Genomic DNA, 16,719 nt, shown 5'->3' on the forward strand with positions numbered 1-16,719 from the left:
ATCTGACATCCTGGCTGGATATATGTGTATGATGGAAGATGGGAAGGGAAAACTTAAAATTCCTCTCAGCTATAACCCCTCCTGGGAAGCCTTACTTGGTTCTTTCAGGTTCAGCTATTCACCTTCCACCTACCCTACTTACAACTGGTATTTCATTGCACTATAACATGTCCTGCATGCTTGCCCAGGAGTGTGTGAGCATTTTGAGGGCAGGGACAGTGCATTGATCTTTGTAATAATAGCAACTGCTGCCATTTCCTGGGTGTCTACCAACTGCTAGGCAACGAATACTTTTATATCCCACTCAAGCCACACTTTCATGACATTGGTACTTTTTAAAACTGTCAATTAAAAAAATGAGGGAAGGGAATGTGGCTTAAGTAATAGGGCTCCCGCCTACCATATGGGAGATCCCTGGTTCGGTTCCCAGTGCCTCCTAAAGAAGACATCGAGCTGGCGCAATGGGCAGGCACAGCAAGGTGACACAGCAAGAGATATAAGAAGAAAAACATAATGAGAAACACAACAATGGAGGGAGCAGAGGTTCCCGATGCCTCCTAAAGAAGACAGTGAGCTGGCCTAACTGGCAGGTGAGGCTACCTGATGCCACAAGGTTATGTAACAAGAGACATGGGGAGGAAAAACATGAGAGACAACAAAGCAGAGACTGGAGGTGGCTCAAGCGATTAGGCGCCTCCCTCACACATCAGAGGTCCCTGGTTTGGCTCCCCCTACCTCCCAAAGAAGCAAGGAAGAAGACACAGCAAGTGCAAAACAACAGAGGGGTGGGGAGAAATAAATACATAAAATAAATCTTTAAAAACAAAATGGCTTGGAATTTAAAGAGTCTTGCCCAACATTACATGTCTGAAACTAGAGCTTGGATAACAACGCCAGTGGGTGTGATTCCAATTGCTTAGCCTCATGTCTAGCTGGCACTCAAGAGGCACTCAGTGACTGTTGGGGCAACACAGTTGTTTTTTACCTGGTATGGGATTGAATTTCAGAGGAAGACAAATGGCAGTGTGAAAAGTGAAAAGTTATTCTCTGTTCAGTTTCCTTTAATCCTTTTGATTATATCCAGGAGAAAGTCTCTGTCTGGTATCAGCAGCTCTTCAACATCTAACATTTAGCTAACCCTTTTAGCCAAGAAAGAACAGGCTCAGTCAGAGCCCTTAACAGTAGATAAAACTTTGTAATTGTTATTTTGTTTTCTTTGAATTTAATCCCACTGTAATCTTCTTTAGCACATGATACTGTATCTCCATTTAGAGTAGTGATATAAAATTTCCTTTTAAACCTGTTTAATTGCTTGCATATGCATAGAATACCTTTGAAAGGAAAAACAGACAGAGGAAATATGGCTCTTACTAGGTGGCTCTTACTAGGTGGCTGGATGGAAGAGACACTTCTACTAAATCGTACATTTTGTACAATAACAAAATTGTACATTTTGAATTTTGTTCCCCAAAATGGGGACAACACAAACTTGATTAATGAGAAAACTGTTAAATAAATAACAGTGCTGATGGTAGGGACAATACGGCAAAAACCGTGAGGATCTTAAGAGAACGAATGAAGCTAAGAAAACTGTCTCAAAAACCTGCAAAGCGAAAGCATGGTCAAAGAGTGGCCCAGCGCCCACCTCCGCCTTCCAGGGCTACCCTCTCACTAGAGAACCCACCTGCGCAGGCGCACGGCCTTAGGCCGGCCATTTCTTCGGTGGGTGTGCACGCCGCCAGGGAGCGCGCGATGACACGTACGCACGCACGCCGGGGGGCGCGCACGCACGCCGGGGGGCGCGCACGCACGCCGGGGGGCGCGCACGCACGCCCCGCCCCGCCCCCGCCCCCCTCCGCCTCGCGAATCCCGAGGCGACGAGGCCCTGGTTGTCTAGGCTCCCTGAGGTAATGCCCCGGAAGGCCGGGAGCGTGGAAGAGGCCGAGGCGGGCGCCGAGGAGTCGGGCGCCGAAGAGGACGGCCCTGAAGAGGACGGCCGCGAGGACTCGGGCGCCGAGGAGTCGGGTCTGGAAGAGTCCGACCCGGAGGAGTCGGGCACGGAGGAGGAGATGGAGGCCGGGCGGCCGCGGCCGGTGCTGCGCTCGGTGAACTCGCGCGAACCGTCGCAGGTCATCTTCTGCAACCGCAGTCCCCGCGTCGTGCTGCCCGTGTGGCTCAACTTCGACGGCGAGCCGCAGCCCTACCCGACGCTGCCGCCGGGCACGGGCCGCCGCATCCACAGCTACCGAGGTAGGCGGGCCGCGGGGCCCTGCCCGAGCCGGCCGCCCGTTCCGGCCCCGAGGGCCCCTTTCTTCAGGCCGTGGGTGGGAGGGTCCCACGTCCTCCGATGTCACAGGGTGGCAGGTCTGCACCGGGGCCCTGCCTTCCCGGAGGACACAGTCCGGTGGGGGAGTTGACAGATGCATAGAGATGCAGAAGCTGCGGTGGGAACGAGCCCCGCGGGCTGCGGGAGCCTGGAGCCGGCCGCCGGCTCGGCGCGGGGTGTGTGCAGGCGTGCGTTTCCAGCTAGGGAAAGAGAAGGTGACGGCGAGCTGGGATCCGTGGGATGAGCAGGAGCTCGCCCACCGAGACGGGGGCGAAGGTTCTAGGAGGAGGAGGGGCCAGCGTGGGCGAGACCTAGGGCTTTGGAGAGGGAGGGAGAGGGTGTGGAACGGTGGGAGCGGAAGCCTCCCAGGGGATTGGCCCCTAAGGAAATGGAAACCATTGAGGGTTTTTAAGGAGAACGATTCTGCCAGATTTACACGTTGAAAAGCTCACCCAGGTTGCAAAGTGGCTTGGAGGGGGAAGACTATTGGTAAGGAATCAGTTAGGTTTGTTTTGTTTTGTTTTTTTTTTTTTGAGGGACGGGGGCGGAGGATTGAACCCGGGACCTCGTATGAGCCAGTGCTCAACGACTGAGCTACATCAGCTCCCATTTTTTCCCTTGTTTTTGTTTTTAAGGAGCATGGGAACCTAACACGGGACCTCCCATGTGGGAAGCAGGCGCCCAACCGCTCGAACCCCGTCCACTCCGCAGGAAGCTTTGTAATGACCCGCTAAGGTGGAGGCAGTAGACCTCCCATGGCTTTCAGGTGGAAAATAGGTCTAGTCTCACTTTTCACAACCACCCTGTGAGGAGCTTGATGGATGCTTTTTTTCCTTGAGGGTGGTTTACTTAAGCTCATGCTTCTCAAACTTTCATACTAAACTTTCTCTAACATTACATGGGGAAGAGCATACTACTTCCAGGGATCAACATTTCTGTACTCTTATAATTTGTGTAGGAAGGTGTGTGAATTTTGTATTCCCCAGCATTTATCTGTGACTGATAAATATAAAAAATATTTTAAATTACTTATCTGTTTGCATTTCTTAAACTTGCCCACCAAATCTTCAAGGAAGTTTATGCGTCAGGAACGTGTTATATTCTAGGATAACCTCTTTCTTTAATGGGTCTTAGGCCTGGGGGGTTGCTTCTTCCCCTCCCCCATCTTTTTTTTTTTTTTTGCCCATGATATATTTGTTTTTAAAATTCAGGCATAATTTACATACATTCGAATGTATAGATCTTAGGATTTGATAAGTTTTGATAAATATACACCTAGATCAGGTTATAAATTAGGACATTTCCTTCACCCCAGATAGTGTCTACTCAATATCCTTCCTCCCAGAGGTGAACACTTTTGAAATTTCACACCACAGATGAATTTTGCCTGTATCCTTTTCTGTCTGGCTTCTTTCTCCTTATTTTTGAGAAGCACAGACTTGAGAACTCAATGACCTTGCACTTTGCAGTGTTCGGTGTGCTTTGTAATCTCATACTTTACACAGCTTTTGCTTTCCCAACATGGTAATAGAAAAGGCATGGGATTTGGGGCCTCAAGTACATGCTGTTCTGTCTTGTTGCCTTGAGCAAGTCACTTGGCTTTTTTAGACCTATTTTCTCATCCGTAAATGGAACTATTATCAGAATTCAGTGATAATGTCATTGGAAGTGCATTGTATAATATCCAAGCAGAGTGGGAGGCATGCATTTCACGTAGGTAGTGGAGATGGAAGAACTAGGTGTCCTGATTCAGACCAATGTGGCTACTTAACAGCCTCTGCTTATCTTAACAGGTCACCTTTGGCTCTTCAGAGATGCAGGGACATACGATGGGCTTCTGGTTAACCAAACTGAATTATTTGTGCCATCTCTAAATGTTGATGGACAGCCTATTTTTGCCAACATCACACTCCCAGGTACAGATGTTCAGTCTTACCATTTAAAAAGATAAGGTTGTTTGTTATTAATAAGTAGATGATAGGCCACTTGAAGAAGCCAAGTCCTCACTAATTTTTGCCTAATGCTAGGCAAGCTACCCAACCTTTCTGTGTCCGATTCTCTTCCATCTGTAAAATGGATGTAATGTTATTTGAATGTTCTGTATTGAACAAACGTCGTGTCTCAAAAACACTTTAGGCTCTTCTGGGGTGGACTAAATTAAAATATCTGTAGAATAATGCTCAGTCAATCTCAGGAGAAAAGTAAGGTGTAGAGAAGTAGATACTGTGGCTTATTTATATTACTTTTAATGTTCTTTAATCCAGTCGAGCTCACAGAGCCAGTTAGGGTTTTTAAAAACAACAACATGGAACTGAAGATTATCATGCTAGTTTACTATTTGTTTAAAATTCATATGATTATATTAGGTTCAGCCCTAAGAGATTGACGTTCCTGTGGGTAAATGTACATAGATACTGTTTAAGGAAGAGAGCATGGAAAAATGAGCATTGGTAAGTTAAATTGGGTAAATTTTGCCTTACAGGATACCGTACCCTAAAAGATTAAATTCAGTGCCCTTAAAATAGGAGTTGAATTACCCCAAATACACACTATTTTGGTTATCTATTGCTTGTAACAACCACCCCAAACCTAACAACCCTTTTATTAGCGGCCTAGGTGTTATTTTGCTCATCAGTACTCATTGTCAGCCTTCTGCTGACAGGTTGGCTGGGGGCTGGTTCTCTCTTTCTGTGTTGTCTCAGGGAGTCTCCCTCTTTCTGTGGTCTCTCCAACCAGGAGAGTTCACTAAGCTCTAAAGAGAGTAAAAGTGGAAGCTGCTAGACCTTCTTGAGGCTTAGACCCAGAATGGCCATAATATCACTTCATCCACATTCACTTAAATTAGAGCAAATCACAGTCCCACCCCAGTACCAGGGCATGAATGTTATGAGATACCCACTGAGGGCCATCAGACACAATACACTACCATAACACATGCTCTCATTTTTTTTCCCCCAAAGTGAGATCCATCTGTAGTAAATGTAATTGCTCTTGTTGGCAAAGCCTCTTGCTCATCCAAGGCCCGAGAGTATTTCTGGTTTGGTTTTCTACCTTTACAGTGTATACCTTGAAAGAGCGATGCCTCCAGGTTGTCCGAAGCCTGGTTAAACCTGAGAATTACAGGAGATTGGACATCGTCAGATCACTCTATGAAGATCTGGAAGACCACCCAAATGTGAGAAAAGATTTGGAGCGGCTGACACAAGAGCATATTGAAAATCAGCGGATGGAAGAAGAGACTGAAGGTTTTAATTGACGTTTGTATTCCTGAGTCTCAGCTTTTAGTGGTACTCCCTAGTCTTGATCTAGATATAGGACTGGTCACTTATTCTTGGTTTCAAGGTATCTCATTTTTGGAGTACAGTATGCACCATTGCTTAAAAGAAAACTGACTTTATTAGGCATTGTGATGGTTAGGGGCAAATATCAAAAAAGGCAATTTAATGCCTGCCTTTTTAAAGAAGTATTTATAAGGAGAAAGTAGGTGTATTTTTGTTTCCTAGGAAGTCTGGAAAGTTTTGTGTAAGTAATTCAGTGAGAAATGCAGCATATCCTTTAATTATAAAGAAAGCAGTGGTATCTGCTTTTAATTGCTATATTATGTTCAGATGTGTGTCTGCCTCCTGCTTTGGGAAGACAGATGTCCTTGAGGCAGGGACAAACCTTTTTCATCTCTAAGACCCCAGTGCCTCACACATTATGAGCCTGCTGTCAATGTTTGTTGAATAAACAAACAGTTGGATGTTTTGGTAGAAAGTGTTCGGAGGTTTTGCTTTTTTTTTTTTGCCTTAAAAAGTGTGTACAGTAAACAAATCTTTATAGAAAGCACTTTTTATGATTTTCTAAACTTTGTGTTTTTCTCTGTTCACTATTTTGTAGTACTGTTTTATTTTTCTGTTTCTAAACTGGGACTGGCTTTCCACAGTTATTGTGATAATACCTTTCTTGTAAATTGTTTTCACACAGAAAATAGAAAATAGCAATCGTCATATTTAATTTCAGTATTAAGGAGCTACTGTATTGTAAATAAGCGTTGTTATTTCTCTTCTTATTTGTAAAATCATGACATTTCTATTTGGTTCTAGCATTTTTCATCAGGCAGGCTCTGGTGACACTTTTCACTTAGGAGGAGAAACTAAAGCACTCTAACCTCTTGCAAGTTACTCCTAATACACAGTGGATTCATGGAATAGCCTGGAATCTTTTATAGTTTTATAAATGTGCAAAGCCTTTCTTATAAGCCGGACTTAAATTCATTAACTCAAATTCAATACTTCTATTAAACTTTCTTGTTTTGTAATTAATAGTTAAGGGGAAAAAAAATCCCCCAGTGGAAATAAATGTGGAAAAGACAGAAAAATAAAAAGAAAGAAAAAAGATCACTGCAGGTATATTACTTAAATACAGCCACTATTAACATTTTGAATTATTTCCTTTCATCCTTTTTTTAGGGCATATTTTGGTTGGTTTCTTTTTACATAATGAGATCATACTGTATATACAGTTTTGTTTTTGTTTCTTCCTCTTTATTTTTTATTCTTTTTTTCTTATGCTTTGCTATTTTTTTGTATTACAGTTTTGTATTCTACTTTTTCATTTACCTTCATAACTTAAATATTTTTCCATGTTATTATAAGCCCTTAATAAACATTAGTACAGTCTTTTATAATTAAGACTTAGGTTATTACCTCTAGGCACATTTCCTATGCTCTGAAATCAGTAACATGAATGAAATAAACTCACTGTTTTCCTGCTACCCCTTTTTTTCTTTTTTTAAGTTTTACGTAATCTTTTCTCCCTTTCAACTTTCACCAAATAAGTGTTTTTGTTTTGTTTTTTTCCAGCATGTTGTAGTAGTTCTCATTCCATGACACATCTCCAGTGTCTATTTTTTTTGGTTGAAATGTTGGATAGGCAGGAAGAAATGTTGAAGCAGAATTTCATGTGCTGGTTAAGGCAGTGTCATGAGTTCCAAAGTGGGGTAAAAGGGAATTTAAGGATGTTTCTGCTGGTACTGGTACTGAATTAGTTAAATTTTGTTTTTTTGGTTTTTTTTTAAACTGTCTTTGTAACAAAATGAGATTTCATGTTCCTCTTGCTAAGACATGTAGTTTGAGTACTGTGTTTTGTGTGTGTGCGTATTTTCCAAGGAAGATTGAAAACCCATAGTATAAATAATGTATGTTTTCATTTGAAATCTGTGAATGTATTAAATGTATTGCTCTTAAGAAACTGATGTTTCCTATTTTGAGTTAAGAAAGAGCTGTTTTTTAAGACTTACATTAAATGGTGCTAAGTAAAGGTAATAGGTAGGGTGTGTTGTGGTATTTTTTTTTAACTAGTCTCTCATCTCTTGGAGAGTTGTGAAAGCTGTGTGTGCTTAAAGGTTTAAGGTGGTAAGGTGGGTAGCAAACATCAACAACCAGCTTCATTCTCAGTCCCTTCTCTTTTCAACCCTGATTTATTTATTTTTTAGAGAAGTTGTGAGTTTATAAAACAATCATGCAGTAATGTGCAGAATTCCCATACATCACCTCTCCACCTGGATTTTTTTTTGGAATAAACTTTTTTTTGCCCCAAGATGGTTCCCTGTTCTGTTTGTTGTTTTGCTCCTTGTTCGTGCTTGTTGTCTGCTTATTGTTTGTTTTCTTTTTTTTTTTTCTTTTTAAAAATTTATTGAAGTATATCACTCATACATAAATATACATAAATAATAAGTGTATAGTAATAGCTGTGAACTTGCAAAACAAACATATATAACATCATATAGGACTCTCATAACTTACTACCACCAATACCTTGCATTATTGTTAAACCTTTTTTTTTGTCTTTATTCTTTTTTTAATATTACATTAAAAAATATGAGGTCCCCATATACCCCCCAGCCCCCTCACCCCACTACCCCCCCCCATAGCAACATTCTCCTCCATCATCATGAGACAGTCATTGCATTTGGTGATTACATCTCTGAGCATTGCTGCACCTCATGGTCAGTGGTCCACATCATAGCCCACACTCTCCCACGTTCCATCCAGTGGGCCATGGGAGGACCTACAATGTCCAGTAATTGTCCTTGCAGCACCACCCATGACAACTCCAAGTCCTGAAAATGCCTCCACATCTCATCTCTTCCTCCCATTCCCCACACCCAACAGCCACCATGGCCACTTTCTCCACACCAATGCCACATTTTCTTCGATTACTAATCACAACAGTTCCAGAATAGAATATCAGTAAGTCCGCTCCAATCCATATTCTATTCCTCCATCCTGTGGACCCTAGAATGGCCGTGTCCACTCCACATCTATGTCTAGAGGGGGCTTAGATTCCACATGGATGCTGGGTGCAGTTCTCCTGCTTTCAGTTATAGGCATTCTTGGCTCCATGGTGTCGTGGTTGACCTTCACCTCCATGTTAGCTGAGTGGGGTAAGTCCAATAAACCAGAGTGTAGGAGCTGAAGTCTGTTGAGGCTCAGGGCCTGGCTATCATAAGGTCAGTCCAAGATTCAGATCCCCTGGGTATATATTAAATCCCAGCACCAACTACAATTCTGGTAAAGTAACAGGAAAGACTTGTGAAAAGAGATCACATCTGATATTGTTTGTTTTCTTTACGAGGCACCAGGAACCAAACTGGGACCTCCCATGTGGGAGGCAAGCGTTCAACTGCTTGAGGCACATCTGCTCCCCTTAAAATTTTTTTATATATGTATTTTTTATTTATTCTTAAAAGATACTTAGATTACATAAAATGTTATATAAAAAAATATAAGGGATTCCTGTATGCCTCACTCCCTGTACCTCCCACTTTTCCCACATTAACAACTTCTTTCATTAGTGTGGTACATTCACTGCAATTGATGAACATTAAATAAACTTTTCATTTGAAATAATTTCAAAGAAACAGGACAGTTGCAAAAATAATGCAAAATCTATAGGAGATCTTCCAATATACCCACCCAGATACAATGATCCACCAACTTTTAATGTTTTGCCATATTTACCATATTCATTCTATCTATCCATCTGTCTATTTCTCTGTCTGCTTTCTAAATATTTGAGAATAAGTTGTATGTATCATTCTCTTTGAACACTTAATAATTCTATGTACTTTTCCTAAAAACAAGGATAGATATTCACTTATGTAACCACCTTAGATACTGTTTGAGTTTCCTAAGCTGCTCAAAACAGATACCTTGAAATGGGTTGGCTTAAACAATGGGAGTTTATTAGCTTATAATTTGAGACCAGGAAAATGTCCAAATCAACGCATCATGAGGTGATGCTTTCTTTTTGAAGTCCAGCTGCCAGCGATCCTAGGCTCCTCTGGCACATGGCAAGGCCACACAGCGATGCCTCCTGGTCTCTCCCTTCTTTTTCAGGTTTTGTTGCTTTCAGCTTCTTGCTTCCCTGGCTTTCTTTCTTTCTATCTCTTTCTTTGTATTCCTTTTGTTTATGAAGGACTCCAGTAAGAGGATTAAGACCATTCAGATTGAGGTAGGTTATCCTTTACTGACAGCTTCATCAAAAGGTCCTACTTAAAATGGGTCCACAGCCACAAAAATGGATTAGCACTAAGAACATGCTTTTCTGGGGTATATACAGCTTCAGACTATCACAGGCGCAGTTATTAAGTTCAGGAAATTTATTAGTGATATAAAGTTTATGTCTATATTCCAATTTTTTTATATGTCCCAATAATGTCCTTTTGGGCATTTTCTACTCCATTGTAAGTTCTAGTCCAAGATCATGTATTGTATTGCACTTAGTTATTGTCTTTTTAGTCTGTCTCTTTTTTAAATTGTGGTAAGTTATATACAACATAAATGTTCCCATCTCAGCCACTCCCAAGCATACAATTTAGTGGGATTAATCACATTTACAATATTTAGCTACTCTCACCACCATCCATTACCAGAACTGGGAATCAGCCCAAACAGAAACCCCATACCTATTGTGCATTAACTCGTCATTCTCTCAACCTTATAGTAACCTGTAATATACTTTCTGTCTCTATGAATGTGTTTATTCTGGCTCTTTCATATAAGTGAGATTATATAATATATCTCTTTTGGTATGATTTATTTCAGTCAGCATGATACTCTGAAAATTCACCTATGAAGTTGCTTATATCAGAACTTCATTCATTTTTTGGCTGAATAATATTCTATTGTATATATTTACAACATTTTGCTTATTCATTCATCTGTTAATGAACATTTGGGTTGCTTCTATCTTTTGCCTATTGTGAATAAGGCTTCTGTGAACGTTGTTGTACAAATATCTGTCTGAGCCCCCTGCTTTCAATGCTTTTGGGTATATTAGAAGTGGGATTGCTTGATTGTATGGTAGTTCTATGTTTAACTTTTTGAGGAACCACCAAACTTTTTTCACAATGGCTAAACTGTTTTACATTCCCAACAGTAATGAACTTAAGGTTTCTTTTATTCTGTGTGCTCATCGTAAAAAGATTTTCTATTTTTTAAAAAATAGCCAACCTTGTGGGTGTACGTGGTATCTCACTGTGGTTTTCATTTGCATTTTCCTAATGGTTAATGATCTTGAGCATCTTTTCATGTGTTTATTGGCTATATCTTCTTTGGAGAAATGTCTGTTCAAGTCCTTTGCCCAATTTTTAAATTGGACTATTTGTCTTTTTGTTACTGAGTTGTAGGGGTACCTCCAATTTAAAAAATGTTTCTTTTAGCTTTAGTTTTCTTATAAAATACCAGTGTAAAATTTTTAAGTAATAAAGAAAAATATTAAGAAAAATGTTCACATTGAGAACAAAGTTTTCTCCATGAAAACAGAACCAGAAAAGGTAAGTGGTTAATATTTCACTAGAAATAACATTGAGGTAATTAAAGAAGGCGGTCCTGGGCTAGAAATCAGTGCACTAAGGATACAAAATAGATATGAATGTTTTTCATTCTTGATGTATGAACATCGATGTGAACTTCTCAGATATTTCTTTATTAGAATTCTGTATCTCATTCTCCATACCTCAGTCCTGCTCCATGGTGGTCACGAAGCTTCCTGGTGCACCTTTAGTAAACACGTTTTCCCCTTTCTGTATACTTAAACCCCTGCCCCAACGAAACATTTTCCTGGGGGAATCCTGCCCACCCCCAATATCCACACACCCAGTTTGCCATTGGTAGATCACAGAAAAATTAGATACACTTGTGATGGTAATCAAAAGGATTGGGCAAAAGTACTGATATATAAGAGAGAAAATCTGACAAAACATGTTTAGGAATTTGATACAGAAAACTATAAGTCAGCTTAACATCTTATGCAAACTAATGGCATTACGCCCTCTCCCTTTTCTTCAGGTAGAAAACATGGAAGATTGTTTTATTTGAATTTGGAAAAGAGAGGTAAGATCCTTGTAGATGACTAGGGTTGACCTTTGTTAATAGCAATGGAGCTAAGATTACTGAAGGACTGAGAAGAACATACTCTCTGAAGGAGAATTAACTGGGCAAAGGATTCCTTAGCAACAGTTTGCTTGATAGAAAATTATATGAGAGGACAGAGTTCTTCATCTGTAAGAGGGTGAAGATTTTGAGAACTCTTGCTGTAGTAATCCAGTTGCTCAGAAGCATCATATAGGAGCTAATGGTAAGGGTTGGTGATAAAGCAGGTCTGGATTACTCTGTCCTGGAGTAATAAGGGAATAGGGAGGAATTTTGAGGATGGTCTATTGTGCCTCTAGGGCAGCATTTTTCCAAATACTGATTTATGACTTTCCTTGACAGATCTTTAGGACTGCCCTACCCCTCCTGAATTGAATGAGCAAACATTGGAAGAGACCTGAAACTGGAAGTAAATTATAGTGATAGAGATTGGCCAAATAAAGTATGGTGCTCCTAAGTAAGCTATTTAAATAAATGTTTTAGTTTCATAGGCAGCTTAAAGCAAATACCATGAAATGGTTCAGCTTAAACAATGGGAATTTATTTGCTTACAGTTTTGAGGCCGTGAAAATGTCCAAATCAAGGCATCATCAAGGAGAATGCTTTCTTCCTGAAGACTGGCTGCTGGCGATCCTTGGCTCCTCTGCCACATGCAAGGCACAAGGCGGTGTCTCCTGGTCTCTCCCTTCTCCTTTGGGTTTCAGTGTTTTCAGCATCTTGTTTCCCTGGAGCATGTATGTACTTGCTCACTCTCTTCATTGTTTATAACTCCAGTAAGAAGATAAAGACCCATCTGACTGAGGTGGGTCACACCTTAACTGAAGTAACCTCCTCAAAAGGTCTTACTTACAGTGGGTCCATACCCACAGAAATGGATTTGATTTAAAAACATAAGTTACCACCACACTTCATCCTGGGGACCCCAAAAAGGCATGTTTTTTCCACATGCAAAGTCCATTCATTTCATCACAATATTCCAAAAGCCTTTACTAAGTACAAAATCTCGTCAGAGTTGGTTCTAGGTGTGGTCTGTCCTGGGATACAATTCCCCTCTGTGGACCTGTAAAACTTAGAGAACAAGTTATCTGCTTCCAGTATATAATGGAGGGACAGTATATAATGGAGATATACGTTCCCATTCCCATAGGGAGAAATTGGAAGGAAAATGGGTCACTGGTCCCAAACAATTCCAAAACCCTGCAGGGCATGCTCTATTAGATTTCAAGGTCTGAGAGTCATCTATGGAATAATGTCTTGTCTTTTTCTGGGCCTGATGGAGCAGCAGTCCCACCCCTTCTAAGTGCTTGTCCCATGGCCATGCTCTCCCTGAACACTGGGGTAAAGGCTCCACCCTGTGAGAACACAGCGGTGACCAGATTCTCTGCAATTCCTGGGGTACATGCTGCAACCTCTGAGAACAATGGGGTGTGGTATCACTTTTCCTGAACTATGGAATAGAAGGCCTGACCTTTCCTACTGATGGGGCAGATTCACCCTTTCCATACATGTGGGTGGGCCTGCTCTCTTGGATCAAGAGGATGTCTTTGGTCCAGAGCTCAGTTTCCATGGTTCTCCCCTTGAAGTGATTTTCCTTACATCTGTCTCTCTTTTTGTTCCTTTTAGTCAAGGCTGGCAGTGGTTCTCTTCTCACAAAAAAAACATGCAGGTTTTGCATGTAGTACACAGGGGTCCAAACTATTAGACGGGACTTTCCACAGATCCTTCCCGGATAATTGCACTTTCAATCCTGACTTTCACTGAAATAGCTGACTGGATCCATGTTCATTTAAACCCTTACATGGAGCACTGTTCTCCAGGGACTTGTTTTCCAGAAGCTCAGGATTTTCCAAACCCTTAGTTCCTGGTTTCTTTGTACCCAGGAGTTCAGTTCTTAGTTTTTCCCTTTCCTCTTGTATTTTACTGTAAGCAGCAGGATTTCCACACTTAGCTTGGAAATGTCCTCAGCTAAATATCCAAGCTCATAGCTTTCAAATTCTACCTTCTATTTGACATCAAAATTCAATTTCACCAAGATTCTTTGTCACTTTAAAACAAGCATCATCGTTCTTCCAGTTTCCAATAACATATTCATTGTTTCTGTCTAAGTCCTCTTCAGAAGTATCTATAGCTTCCATATTTCTGTCAACAGTCTCTTCAAAGCAGTCTGGGCTTTTTCTATCAAGCACCTCACAATTCTTCCAGCTTCTACCTGTTACCCAATTCCAAAGCCTTTTCCACATTTTTGGTATTTACAATAGTAGCACCCCAGTCTCTTGGCACCAAAATCTGTTTTAGATTCCTAGCAAATACCATGAAATGGCTCAGCTTAATCAGTGGGAATTTATTCATTTAGAGTTTTGAGGCAGTGAAAATGTCCCAATCAAGGCATCATCAATGCAATATTTTTTCCTCAAAACTGGCTGCTGACAGTCTTTGGCTTCTCTGTCACATGGTCACATGGGCAAAGCACATGATGGCATCTACTGGTCTCCCTTCTCTTCTGGGTTTTGTTGTCAGCTTCTTGCTACCATGTCTCTCTCTCTCTGTCTCTCTCTGTCTCTCGCTCTCTCTCTGTCTTTGTCTCTTTCTCTCTCATTCTGCCTCATCAAAAGGTCCTACTTACAATGAGTCCATACCCACAGGAATGGATTAGATTTTTAAGAACGTGGTTTTCTGGGACATGTACAGCTTCTGACCACCACAAAAAACGAAAATGTAGGTGCTTATTCTTTGACCTTTCTGAGAAGAATAAAGGTAATCAAATTCTAAGTAGCCAAGTTGTGAGCATAGGATGGAATTGCCAGACAGTACAATGCAGTTAAAAGCACAAGGGACTTAAAATTAGTGTTGTATATGTTCAACAACATTTACTGAGTGCTTATAACTAGGTACAGGAAATACAGTGGTGAGTCAGACAAGTTTCCTTCTACAGAGCTTATATTCCAATGGAGGAGGACAGTAAAGAGGAAAACAAATATGTAATTACAAAATAAGAAAGATGCAATGAAAGTAGGGAACTAATTTTTCGAGAGTCATTCAAGAGGGTGACTTTAAACTGAGATTTAAAGGATTAAAGACTGCATATTGGATGTGATGTGTCTGTGAAATACACCTGCCCAGTCTGCGCATTTTCTCTCCATCCTAGTTAATAACCTCATCGTAGTTTGGAAGGACAAATATCACCCTGGGATCATTGAGTGGTAGCACAGTAGCCAGAAGACATCTTTCTTTTGCAATTGGTGTTTTTTTTTTAAACTTTTCATTTTGAAGTAATTTCAAATTTGTAGGACAATTGCAAATATAATACCAACCCTATACAGAGAACTCCAACATACTCCCACCTACCCAGATAACAGATCCCCCAATTTTAACATTCTGCCACCTTTACTGTATCATTCTGTCATCTCCCTATTTTCTGAACATTTGAGAGCACTTTGCACACATCATACTCCTTGAATACAGAATACTTTCATGTACATATCTTACAAACAAGGGTGTTGACTTACATAATTATCAAGTTCAAGAAATTTAACGATGTAAAGCTTATACTCTATATTCCATTTTTTTCTCATGTCCATCCCAACCTCGTTCAAGTGTACCATTCAGTAGGATTAATCACGTTCACAATGTTGCAGCACCCTCACACCATCCATTACTGTAACTTTCCCTTCATGCCAAGCAGAAACCCTATGCTTATTTTGCATTAGCTTCCTATATCCCATTCTCCCCACCCCTTGTAACCTGTACTCTACTGTCTGTCTCTATGAGTTTACATATTCTCTGATATTTTCTTCATGGTTACCATGGGGCTTATACTTAATATTCTAAATCTATAATAATCTCTTTTGCACTTAACTTCCATAGCATACATAAACTATGTTCCTTTATCCCTCTGCCCCCACCTTTATGTAAGTCTTGTTATAGATCACATATTTATACACTATGTGTCCAGAACCTTTGATTTATCATTACATTTTATACATTTGTCTTTTAGATGCCGTAGGAAATAAAAAGTGGAGTTACAAACCACAAATACAATAATAACTGGCATTTATATTCACCCATGCCATTATCTTTACTGGAGATCTTCCTTCATGTGGCTTCTGTCACTTGCTTCTATCCTTTCCTTTCGACCTGCTGAACTCATTTAGCCTTTTTTTGTAGGGCCAGTCTAGTGGTGACAAACTCCCTCAGCTTATCTGGGAATATATTAATTCCTCCCTCATCTTTAAAGATAGTTTTGCTGGACACAGAATTCTTGGTTGGCAATTTTTTGCTTTCAGTACTTTAGTCATCCAACTGCCTTTTTACCACCATGGTTTCTGATAAGAAATTGGTACTTAATCTTACTGAGGCTCCCTTGTATGTGACATGTTGCTTTTCTCTTATGGCTTTCAGAATTCTCTCTTTATATTTGGAATTTGACGTTTGATTGTGACATGAAACTATGTCTCTCTGGGTTTACCCAGCTTGGAGTTCATTGAACACCTTGGATGTATATATTCATGTTCTTTGTTAAATTTGGAAGTTTTCAGCCATTATTTCTTTGAATATTTTCTCTACCCCTTTCTCTCTTCTCCTGTGACTACTACAATGCAAACATTGGTATACTTGATGGTGTCCCACAGGTTCCTCAGGCTCTCTTCATTTTCTTTCCTCTTTCTCCTCCTCAGACTAGATGATGTCGTATTCAAGTTCACTGATTGTTTCTTCTGCCTGCTCCAATTTGCTGTTGAATTTTAAATTTCTGTTACTGTGCTCTTCAGCTCTGTTTGGTTCATTTTTATTATTTCCATCTCTCTATTGATGTTCTCCTTGTGTTCATCTGTTTTCCTGCTTTCCTTTAGTTCTTTGTCTATGTTGTCCTTTAGCTCTTTGAGCATATTTAGGACCATTTTTAAAAAGTCTTTGTTTGGTATGCCCCAGGTCTTATCTTCCTCATTGATGGTTTCTAATGCTTTAATCTTCTCCTTT

The 16,719-nt window shown here is 40.5% G+C and overlaps 1 protein-coding gene across 3 annotated transcripts in view; it reads left to right on the forward strand.

The window, feature by feature from the left end:
* Positions 1-1,811: 1,811 nt before the first annotated feature.
* Positions 1,812-16,719, forward strand: part of IRAK2 (interleukin 1 receptor associated kinase 2) — a 91,849-nt gene continuing 76,941 nt past the window's right edge. The window contains exons 1-3 of one of the 3 annotated variants that reach the window (XM_058288559.1): positions 1,812-2,250; positions 4,120-4,242; positions 5,386-5,571. In XM_058288559.1, the coding sequence (XP_058144542.1) occupies positions 1,911-2,250; positions 4,120-4,242; positions 5,386-5,571 (649 nt within the window). In that variant the 5' untranslated portion in view covers positions 1,812-1,910. Of the gene's footprint in view, positions 2,251-4,119; positions 4,243-4,694; positions 4,777-5,385; positions 5,572-16,719 lie in introns of those variants that run through there. The other 2 variants (XM_058288560.2, XM_023587172.2) reach the window with 2 other exon arrangements.

The sequence above is a fragment of the Dasypus novemcinctus genome, chromosome 26 (genome assembly GCF_030445035.2).
Source record: "Dasypus novemcinctus isolate mDasNov1 chromosome 26, mDasNov1.1.hap2, whole genome shotgun sequence".
Lineage (NCBI taxonomy): Eukaryota > Metazoa > Chordata > Mammalia > Cingulata > Dasypodidae > Dasypus > Dasypus novemcinctus.